Raw genomic sequence first — 12,070 nt, 5'->3', positions numbered from 1 at the left:
GAATAATATTGATTTCTACAAACAATAGGAGGACAGAGAAAGTGTTTCTACTCCGAGCTTTACGCACTAAGCGATCATCAGAAAACTTTCTCTGTCCTCCTATTGTTTGAACCGGCTCTACCTGTCGGTATTGAGCACTCTCTTGGATAGCCTGGAACCTCTCTGTGTTTAATGATTTCTAAAGATGTCTGCATAGTGGTAGAGTGAAACCTGTCTAAGGCCACCCCTCAAGGGACGAGAAAAAGTGGTCTAAGGCCACCCCTCAAGGGACGAGAAAAAGTGGTCTAAGGCCACCCCTCAAGGGACGAGAAAAAGTGGTCTAAGGCCACCCCTCAAGGGACGAGAAAAAGTGGTCTAAGGCCACCCCTCAAGGGACGAGAAAAAGTGGTCTAAGGCCACCCCTCAAGGGACGAGAAAAAGTGGTCTAAGGCCACCCCTCAAGGGACGAGAAAAAGTGGTCTAAGGCCACCCCTCAAGGGACGAGAAAAAGTGGTCTAAGGCCACCCCTCAAGGGACGAGAAAAAGTGGTCTAAGGCGACCCCTCAAGGGACGAGAAAAAGTGGTCTAAGGCCACCCCTCAAGGGACGAGAAAAAGTGGTCTAAGGCCACCCCTCAAGGGACGAGAAAAAGTGGTCTAAGGCCACCCCTCAAGGGACGAGAAAAAGTGGTCTAAGGCCACCCCTCAAGGGACGAGAAAAAGTGGTCTAAGGCGACCCCTCAAGGGACGAGAAAAAGTGGTCTAAGGCCACCCCTCAAGGGACGAGAAAAAGTGGTCTAAGGCCACCCCTCAAGGGACGAGAAAAAGTGGTCTAAGGCCACCCCTCAAGGGACGAGAAAAAGTGGTCTAAGGCCACCCCTCAAGGGACGAGAAAAAGTGGTCTAAGGCCACCCCTCAAGGGACGAGAAAAAGTGGTCTAAGGCCACCCCTCAAGGGACGAGAAAAAGTGGTCTAAGGCGACCCCTCAAGGGACGAGAAAAAGTGGTCTAAGGCGACCCCTCAAGGGACGAGAAAAAGTGGTCTAAGGCGACCCCTCAAGGGACGAGAAAAAGTGGTCTAAGGCCACCCCTCAAGGGACGAGAAAAAGTGGTCCAAGGCCACCCCTCAAGGGACGAGAAAAAGTGGTCTAAGGCGACCCCTCAAGGGACGAGAAAAAGTGGTCTAAGGCGACCCCTCAAGGGACGAGAAAAAGTGGTCTAAGGCCACCCCTCAAGGGACGAGAAAAAGTGGTCTAAGGCCACCCCTCAAGGGACGAGAAAAAGTGGTCTAAGGCCACCCCTCAAGGGACGAGAAAAAGTGGTCTAAGGCGACCCCTCAAGGGACGAGAAAAAGTGGTCTAAGGCCACCCCTCAAGGGACGAGAAAAAGTGGTCTAAGGCGACCCCTCAAGGGACGAGAAAAAGTGGTCTAAGGCGACCCCTCAAGGGACGAGAAAAAGTGGTCTAAGGCCACCCCTCAAGGGACGAGAAAAAGTGGTCTAAGGCCACCCCTCAAGGGACGAGAAAAAGTGGTCTAAGGCCACCCCTCAAGGGACGAGAAAAAGTGGTCGCCAGGGCCAGGTGGTCTTCTTATCCAGGTTCAGTGGGTCACGTGACCATATCCACACATGTGATCCATCATTTTGATCAGTGCATCGCAGTGCACACACCTACATGTATGCTACTCTAGCATGACTCATGTGCCTGGTGTCCTCAGACCTGTCATGCACACACCTACATGATTTTATGCTCCTCTAGCAAGACTCATGTGCCTGGGGTCCTCAGACCTGTCATGCACCATGTAGCTGTACATGTACACAGTTCCTATACTGATCATGTGTAGATGTACCATGCAGCCTGCTGCACCATGCAATGCGTACATTTACATGCACTAGCACTGTGCAACGCTGTCGCGGGTGGGTGGTCGTCGGTCCCGTTGAGCGAGTGGTCGCCTTACGAGGTGTTTTGAACGTGAATGCGTCCGTGACAAGGAAAAGTGGTCGCCATGGTCGAGTGGTCGCCATATCCGAGTGGTCGCCATGGTCGAGTGGTCGCCATATCCGAGTGGTCGCCATGGACGAGTGGTCGCCATATCCGAGTGGTCGCCATGGTCGAGTGGTCGCCATATCCGAGTGGTCGCCATGGTCGAGTGGTCGCCATATCCGAGTGGTCGCCATGGTCGAGTGGTCGCCATATCCGAGTGGTCGCCATTACAGGTTTTACTGTTTATGCAAATCTTGAACTATAACTTATGTCACATTTCGCGTGAAACTAAGTTAGTCTGAGTTTTTCACAACCACAGGATTGCCACCACCCGCTAGGACTAAGGCGCAGATGCAGCTCATAAAGCGGTAGAAGATGAATAGATGATATGCCAAATAAGCGCTCGAAAAGTTGAGAGGGCATGCGATTGATGTGCCCAGGCTTAGCTTGTCAAGTGCACGGGATGCACAAAGTACACGGATTTTAGGCTTGTTGCGAGTTTACGCGATCAGGTGCTGCACGTGCATGAATGGAATGCATGCAGTTCCACTGTTACTGCATTTTAGCATTCCGTCGGAGACAATTTTCGGATGAAGAAAAGGAACTCTGATACCTTTGTGCATAGTTTGCTTTCAATTTTTCATTTTGATACCCAGATATGGCAGCAAGAAAAAGCACACCAGCCATAGCTTTTCGCTGTGCGAACCCACCTGTCGGCGAAACGATTGCCAGATGGACTTTTGCTCAGCTGAAGACGTATATGTACGTGAGGGAGAGATACCGGTAGATGGAAAGCGAGATGATTTGTTGCAGAGATAAGACAGAAAGATTTTATTTTATTCCCAACGCCACAGAGCTTAGGACGGGGGACAATGATGGCAGTCGGGTCCGAGCAGCGAAAGGGCGATGAAAATCCATTCCTCCTTCACTGGTCGCTACAGCAGCGAATACCTTGACACCATCTGCATCGGGAACAGAAAAAGCTGCTTCTCCGCTGAATCCATCAAATATTAGATGCTGCTCAACAAACAGACGCAGAATTTCCCACCGAGGCCTGGAGCCATCGCTCGGAGGATTTGCTAAGTGGTGTTTCTGCTAGTGCTGTACTCCAGCATCTTCAGAGTCGAGAAATGTACCTAACGACACAGAAACCATTCGGGGATGAGTCCTTCTTCTCGCCATTCGTTTACAGTGTTGAGTGTTGCTTCCCAGACCCAAAGAATTCTGGACCGCAGAGATACTTTGTCAAGGCTAAGTGTTGGGCATCTCAAAAGAAGAAGGAGAGCTAAGTGTGTGCTACAGTGCTAAAAGAAAAGCATGTACTCGAAGTGATGTCTGCATATTGCACTTGCACAGCAGCATTGCATGCTCCTTCCACCACATTGTTCAATGTTGCATTGCTGCTGACTCTCAACTATTGTGAGATGAAAGGTCAATACCTGGCATATGCAACCTAGCAACAACAGCAATGGGGCACAAGGGCCAAGGAACGTAGTTGCGAAAACCCTTATCAACCACCTGGGCATACTGACACTGGCAACATTGATTTTCCTTTGTACTGGGAAATCCTGCCTTCCCTATCCCACATCACGGAGAAGGTGCTCCTAACAGAGGCAATAGCAATAGAGCCCCATACCCAACAGCATATTGGCAGCGGCATATGGCATAGGCTGAGAAACAAGACCCTGACTGCTTCGCGGTTTCACCTCATCCCTCACCCGAGTGAGATCACATCAGCGTTTCTTCCCTCATTGCTCCAGGCAACCAGTTTCTCATGTGCTTCCGCTATTAGTCAGGGCCAGCACAAATAGAGTTGTTCTATTTTTGTTCTATTTATTATTTTACTAGGGCCATCCCTGCAGACAATGCGCCTTTTTACAGGGTGCTCAAGGTTAAAGTGGGTAAAAAAAGTTGAATGAAAAACCGAGGCTGCATACTACGCCATTACGTATTGCAAAAGAGGTTATGTAGAAGGTTGTTATAACATAACAGCCTTCTACGCAGCATCTGTGGCATGACCAAGGAGGCTGCCTAGCAGCACCCCGATGGAAGAAAACTCCAGCTATCACTGCTATCAGAGACCAGGTACCTGTATGTTTCGCCAAGAGAAGCTATGTCGTGAAAAAGCAGTAGCTAGGGCTAAAGCGAGGGTGTACTATCCCCTCAGCAGGCCTGGTCAAGGCTTCCGTAGCCAGCATTGGGTGACTACTTGACCTAAAAACAAAGGAAACTCTGCAAAGAGGGGGCTGTGGCGCTATGGCATGGCAGCCATGCACACATTTATAAAACAAAGCAAAACAAGGCGAAATAATTCTTATAAAGTTTTAACAGATGGCGACGGGAATATTTTGTGGCGGTGACAAATGGTGGCTGCTGGGTAGCCAAATATTATCTTGAGACTCCACTTGAAACGTCGAATGACTGTTGTGCAAGGTTACTGATTATGATGCCTTGTGTTTGAACCTGGATACTAGAACTCCAAACATGCGACTGTTAGTCATTTCGCTCAATTTTGCTACTTTATTCTTGCAGCCACCCAGATTGCATTGAATACTGTCGAATGTTTCCTCCAGCGTAGTGACAGTATGCCTGGGGTATCACTAGGTATGAGTCGTATGTCTTCAGGCAGCTCCCGTGCAGTAGCTCACGACACGAGGTAGAGCGACGCCGGTTAGCATCAGCCGCTGTTGTCTTGGCGAACCAGATTGAAAACTCCAGATACAAAATGTTTTACCAGTCTTGCTCTGGCGATTTTCTCCCTTGTACATAATCTTCTGGCAAGAAATGGTCAGAGCACACCACTGTAGTGTCACTTTCTGTTGCTCTCCTAGCCTTTCCTCCCGTCGAATAGCAACAGTCCGTTTCCTTCACAGTTCAGGATGATGGAAATTGATGGAAAAGACGAATACCATTTGCTGGGGCTGGGGAGTAACGCCGGTCACCAGTACATCCTGGAACACAGCAATGGTCGTGGTTGGTCGGCATCCGAAAACAAGACAGCGAAAAATCACTCCAGCCGCTATAAAGCAAGCAAAACTGTTTCTTCTACAGCTTTAGTTTTTCATTAATCTCAACGCCGAAGGAAGTGCTAAAACTAGTAACGGTGGAACTGCATGCATTCCATTCATGCACGTGCAGCGCCTGATCGCGTAAGCGCGCAACAAGCCTAAAATCCGTGTACTTTGCACATCCCGTGCACTTGACAAGCTAAGCCTGGGCGCATCAATCGCATGCCCTCTCAACTTTTCGAGGGCTTATTTGGCATATCATCTATAGATCTGAGCTAGCAAACAGACTGAAAACCTCATTTGCCTTATCCATGCTACCCTTGAGCCAAGCCACCTGTTTACAATTAACTACTCGTATGGGTTGCGTCACGGCTGGAAACATCCTTACACTTCCAAGCAGGACATAAACTTGGATGTGTGTATGAACATTCATCCATTCTTACGAGTTGACATATATATACAAACAGTCAACTTTGCGTATAACGACACTCGGCGGTGCATCAGAAATGTGACCTTATTCGCGAAGTGTCCTTAAACCCGAAGTCGCATTATATGTATTACAGTTAGATGGGCACTTTCCTCTGGTCATGGAAATTCTGTTGTTATTCACGAATTGTGGTTATATCCGCAGTCGTTATTAGCAAAGTTGACTATAATATACATACCCAAAGCTGTAGACAGCAAGCTGTTTCGGCCATAGAGCCATCATCACTACATCTACAAGCTTTAAGTATGCCGAGTTGCCAACCATGGTGAAAAGGTGGCACCACAGACATTAAGACAACTCGTTGCTGTGCGTGTGTGGATGTGTGTGTGTGTGTGTGTGTGTGTGTGTGTGTGTGTGTGTGTGTGTGTATGTGGGTGTGTGGGTGTGTGTGTGTGTGGGTGGGTGGGTGTGTGTGGGTGTGTGGGTGGGTGTGTGTGAAAAGCCACTTCAATCAGCTGTGTGGTGGATACCAGGCTAAATTAGTGGCGGTCAATTCATCAGCCTTGCAAGCTGTTGAATGGTGTAATCCCAGCACAAGTTGCTATGTCTAACATAGCTGTTCGCTATCATCGCTTCCGCGATGTGCATGTCTGAGGTCTGAGGTGTGTGTGTCTGTGTGTGTGTGTGTGTGTATGTGTGGTGCATGCGTTTGTGTGTGTGTGGGGGGGGAGGGAGGGTTGGCAAGTACAAAAGTATACATGGCAAAACTGAAATGGAGCCACATGCATGTAGCACAACAGTGATTTAGATGCCAAGAATCCTTGCCAGGTTAGCCATTGCCATGGTATAAGCATACTTAGATCAACCACTGATGATGTACACGTCCAGACTGGAGTGACGCACATCGACACTCTAGAACCTGCTGTCTGGGTTAAAATAACGTGTACGGCTTGCCTTAAATCATCTTTTTATCATAAATCATTTTTTTGTATGTTTGTTCATGTTTTTATGCCATGTATACCTTGCTTAGATGAGGACGAAAATTCGTACGGCGACCCGTTCAAACAAAGTTCCTTTCTAACCCATATCTCACCTTGGCTGGGCACATTACCAGCAGGAACATTTCGTAAAATGGCGCAAGGGGCCGGGTTCTTTGCCGATCTGGAGCAGATAGACGACTTGAAGAGGATTGAGAGACGAGATGGACCACGCGCTCACAACGAAGAGTTGGTTAACATTGTAAGCAGCGAGGAACAGGCTGGCTACATCAAGCTGGTGAAGATCATCAAACGCTGGGGTAAATATCCCGACAAGGTCGACAAGATGAACCAGCTTCTGCCACGACGGGCCCGTGTGTAAACGGTAGGTTGCATTCATTTCTTGCACTACCTGAATTCCGAATAAGTCATTGCAACGTACGTCTGTTGTTTGGCTGTGATGATGTATTTCTCATCAGATATTGTCCCAGTTGTGATAGAAAGTATGTTGAAGAGGTATCCGTTGTTCATAAATCAAGATTGAGAAAAGTCAAATTTTCTTACGACTGGAAATTTGGAGCACATATACTGATATGTACTATATTTTGCGGAGTGTTAGCCGCACCTTAAAACACCTTAAAACACCTTAAAACACCTGAAAACTGTTTAAAATTGTGTGCATCAGTGTGGATTTACGTGTATGTGTATATGTGTGTGTGTGTGTGTGTGTGTGTGTGTGTGTGTGAGTGTGTGTGTGTGTGTGTGTGTGTGTGTTTGTATGTGTGTGTACATGTGCATGCATCCAATCCATTCCGGCTACGGTGTATGCTATAATGTGAACGTCTTCGTGTTCGTGCGGTATTCTCTGTTTGCTCCGTCACAGATTGAGGTTTCAAGCACTTCACGCAGCAAGTGCTGGTACTGTTCTCTCTCTCTCTCTCTCTCTCTCTCTCTCTCTCTCTCTCTCTCTCTCTATCTATCTATCTATCTATCTCTATCTCTCTCTCTCTCTCTCTCTCTCTCTCTCTCTCTCTCTCTCTCTCTCTCTCTCTCTCCGTGGTGTGTTCTCTATATTACTGACTGGCTATGCTATTCATCAAATCCATTCTTCCTTAGTCATTTTTACCAAATTGTAGCAGCATTATGTTATGCTTGATCGCTACCCCACTAAATATTTCCTTCCTCTATATAAATGTACTCCCCCCTCCCCACCCCTTGTCCCTACTCCTCCCAAGTTTTTGGTGCACTGAAGTGTCGCTTAAGCCGAGACCTCAGGTCGGCAGAGATGCTCCAGTTTCACCACCACAGTTGCGTCTGCAACCACCTCTATCATGCAGTATTCTGTTCTCGAGGTTCGTGGTTTCCCGTAAAAAAATGAAATATTCTAGTAGGTTAGGCAGTAAAGACAGCTAATTGTAGAGGACCACACCAGGGTACTTTGCCCGTTGCAGAATTACTACTTATAGTCATGCAGATACTTGAAACTTTTCTTTTTAATTTTATGAATGCATATATTGGAATATTTTCATTATGCCGAGGTATACCGTTAGACTATTTTAGTGATATAAAATATTTTTGATCAAGTTCCTTCTTTTCGAAATTCCAGTCACTTATACAATGTCATGTACATACACAATTATTACAAAACGGAATTTTAAGTTTGCGCTATCAGAATTTCATTTTCACTTCAATACTGTAAGAGTGCCATGATTTCAGTACCATTGGTGGTGGGTCACATGTTGTACAAACTCTAAAACAAACATTTTCTTCTCATCAGAACTTGGATCTATAGTGCCTCGTCTACAAAGTTCAGTATTAAAAAAATTGTAAAAGAGAAAAGGAGTCAAGGACACATGGTTACGAGTTAAGAGTAACTCTCCATCACTGTAACATGATACTATATACAGTTTTGTGCCTAGTTATTGCACTTTCTGACTGTATATAGTATCATGTTACAGTGATGGAGAGTTACTCTTAACTCGTAACCATGTGTCCTTTTCTCTTTTACATTTATTTACCGTATTATCTCTAATATAAGCACAGTCTCCAATAATAGCACGTCTCCAATAATAGAACACCTTGGGGCGGCATTCAGAAAATAAAGTGCTCAGTCTCCATTATAAGCACACTGTGTAAATTCATTATCTGTACTGGCGAAAAAAACCCTGAAATGTGTGTGTCATACATGAATTTGGCATGGCAACATGCCTCTGAAATGAGGTTGAAATAATAATGGAACAGTCTCCAATAAAGGAACGTCTCCATTAATAGCACGGGGTGGAGGTACATTGAAAAAATAAAGGACCGTGCTTATATTAGAGATAATACGGTATGGCTCAACATCTGAGTTTCAAATTAACAAAATTCCTTGAAGATAGAGTCAGCCTGGTAAATAACAATCTAGGTTAAAAGAACAACTAATGAAAAACCACACATGACTTAACATCCAGTGACCATTTGACTACATACTTCAAGCTCACTAATAACAAGAGTAGATTAACAAGAGTGTGCAACTCCGGATCTCTTCTGCACTATCTGCAGATACCCCGAATTTTTTGTTGATGTCACCTTTTTTCAGGAAAACGTGCATTTTGCCGCAGAGCAGTGTGAGAGCACGTGCTGGGCACCGACCTTGTAATGTAAAGCCCGGCCAAGTGCACGAGGACTTACTTTCCAAACGACTCGCAGCGCGTGCGTCGTCGAAAAGATTACGTCAACAAAAAAATTCCGCCGCGGGCCAACCCATCCTGGAGTTGCACACTCTTGTGTATCTACTCTTGCTAACATACTCCCGCGAATAGCGATGCTGTACTCATGTACGGTGGAGCACAATTACCAAGCAAGTGGCAACATGTCATTTCGTTCAATCTCCCAATATTCCCATGACTAGATAAGCATATTTTCTCTGTCTGCGCTCATTAGGAAATGCTGGCGATAAAAATACAACAAAATTCTATTGTATGCAATATGCACTCATTTACACCGTACGCGGAGCACAGCGGACTAGTTATACACCCAAACAGAAGAAAAAATACACCCTGCCCACTTTGAAAACAAAATATTCTGCTGGGTAAGTAATTTGGATGTGTGCACAATTTCGACAAATTCGAAAGGGCTAGTGCGGGCCTAAATACCATGGTCACGATTGTATGGCTTTCAGTCGAACAGTCGAAACAAATGTTTCTCACTTGAACACCCCGTAGAGCTGCCACTGTTGTGCCAAGGCCCATTGGCGCATGGTGTGTATACTCCAAATCTACATGTATGATGATCGGTCACTGCTGGCGTTTGTGCTCTTGGACAGTGCAACGCTGCGTGAAGATAAGTTGTGGCTCCACAATCGCTGAGAAGGCTAGTGTGCGTCCATGGAATACTAAAACACAATAGGCGTGGCGTGGCGCAGCTAACGCCCACTTGGATGAATCGGACGACAGTGGTCGCGAGTGCATTCTCCTTCCTCGGTGAACACTGCTGGACACCCTGTTTGATGATCCACCAAACACCATCGGTGCAGGCCTCGTTTTTCGGAACCAGAGATTTGTTCGTCCACCAACAATTGAAATTTAAAATGTTTCTCACTTGAACACTCTGTAGAGCTGTCGCTGTCGTGACTAGGCCGTGTATACTCCAAATCTACATGTAGGATGAAGAGTAACAGTTACAGCTGATAATGCTGTTTGCGCTCGTGGACAGTACAACGCTGTGTGAAGTAAATAATTATTGTTGCACCACAATCGCTCAGAATGCTAATGTGTGTCCATGGAATACTAAAAGACAATAGTCGCGGTGCAGCTAACGCCCAACGTGGATGAAACGGACAACAGCAGGGGCTACAAGACACTATACTTGATGATTCACTAAACACCAAACACGGCAAACACCATCGTTGGGGGCCCAGTGACAGTTTTCCGGCAACAGTGACTTGTTCGTCCAGCAACTACTTGTAACTTTGAGTATTTCTTCAACACTTCGTAGAGCAGCCGCGCAAGGCCTTTCCTTCACGTTAGGGTAGCGATCCTTCCTAGATGCTATCGCCACTCATTGTTACTTTTTACTACAATTTGACACTCTAGTAGTTTTTCTCCGAAAATAAAGTCAGCTGCCATCAGGCATTACTGAGTACAGAGTCAATTACACCTCGCCTAGATATAATACATGTACTAGGCCTAGCGCATAGCGCCTGGACTTGTTAAATAACATTTTTACAAAAATAATAGTAAATTAAAATTATTTTGCAAGTCTTCAATCATGTTTGCATGTACACGCACTATCCAGCCATGAGGAGTGACCCCAACTACTACCTACTAGTACATGACATTATTGTGTGTGTGTGTGTGTGTGTGTGTGTGTGTGTGTGTGTGTGTGTGTGTGTGTGTGTGTGTGTGTGTGTGTGTGTGTGTGTGTGTGTGTGTGTGTGTGGTGTGTGTGTGTGCGTGTGTGTGTGCGTGTGTGTGTGTAATGGGTAGCCGAGTGGTAGGCGCGGTGAAATCAACAACAATTACTTTTATTCTACTTTCAGGTACACACCTGAGATATCATTATTAGTGAAAGAAGAAGCGGCAAAATAAATGAGTTTCTCTCCGGTGCACACCTGGAGGTTGAATAGCTCGTTATTATCAAAATCTCATTTTCTTCAAAACAGAAATGCGCAGCCGCTTTTATGCAGCAGACGCCGTACGCTTACATACGGAGATACACTAAATTAATATACATCAGGCAAAGCTCCGTATTAGTTCCGTACTACTTCCGTATTGATCGGGCAGGGATACTACACCCTCCCTTCCTACACATAATCACGCCCTCGTGATTTTCAAAAAATTAGTGAAGAGTTATGAACACAGCGTCAACCGGAAGATGGCAAATTATATCGGAAATGATAACGTTTAGAGTAGACAGAAGAAATGAACTGATAACAAATCATAAAGTAGAAGCACACCAGGTTCACACGATCTCACGGGGTCAAAAGGGGAAAGAACTGTCCTTCAAATAGGACCTGAAAAACCACAGCACTCTTGCTGCACAACGCTGGCACAACCCGCCAGGAACATCGCAGGTCAAAAACCGAACTGAATACACTATACCTATAAGGGGCGTTGTCACACACATTGTCCCACGTTAGCTGGGTAAGCCGTGGCTCACCATGATCAGACGCCTACCAAACTAAACTGGATTCACACACTCGCATAAAGGAAGACTGAAAAGAACAGGGAGACTGAAGGAAGAGAGGAAAGAAAATGCCATACCTAGAATCAGCGTTAGTAACCACGGCGGCGGCTGAAGCTACGGCCGAGGGCAAGCCAGTTTTTATCTTCATCTTGGTTGAGCCGGTCACTCAGAGCGGCTAGCTCGGCGTCAGACAAATAACCTCCCTCCTCGTCTTCAATCGTGGTCTTCACATTGTCGATAGCATCGCTTTGCGCGACGTAAAGAGTGATGGTCTAGCCAGGAGGAGTGTTGACGAAAATCTGCATCCCACCACGGAGGCGAAGTACCAAATGAAGAGTGGGCTCCTGCTTCCGACTGCGTGCCGGCGAAAATCAAACGCTGCTGGTCTTGGGGAATACCCTCCTTGTCTTGGGTACCAGCAGCCTGCATGTCGTCGTCCTCATCAGCTTCGCCATCACCACCGGTAGTATACATGTAGGTAGCGGGTTGCTTGGAATCGCCATCGGAGTCTCCAATGGATGCCGTGCGGAAAGA

General features: G+C 46.3%; 1 protein-coding gene across 1 annotated transcript in view; it reads left to right on the top strand.

Moving 5' to 3' along the window:
• Positions 1 to 8,158, top strand: part of LOC135822815 (uncharacterized) — a 100,646-nt gene extending 92,488 nt beyond the window's left edge. Inside the window, exons 11-12 of the mRNA XM_065335648.1 lie at positions 6,424 to 6,755; positions 7,254 to 8,158. Coding sequence (XP_065191720.1) covers positions 6,424 to 6,752 — 329 coding nt within the window. The 3' untranslated portion in view covers positions 6,753 to 6,755; positions 7,254 to 8,158. The remainder of the gene's footprint in view (positions 1 to 6,423; positions 6,756 to 7,253) is intronic.
• The last annotated feature ends 3,912 nt before the right edge of the window (positions 8,159 to 12,070 follow it).

Source organism: Sycon ciliatum, chromosome 8 (genome assembly GCF_964019385.1).
Source record: "Sycon ciliatum chromosome 8, ocSycCili1.1, whole genome shotgun sequence".
Taxonomy (NCBI): domain Eukaryota; kingdom Metazoa; phylum Porifera; class Calcarea; order Leucosolenida; family Sycettidae; genus Sycon; species Sycon ciliatum.
The sequence above is the reverse complement of the archived record's forward strand: the minus strand, read 5'-3'. Positions and strand labels throughout refer to the sequence as shown.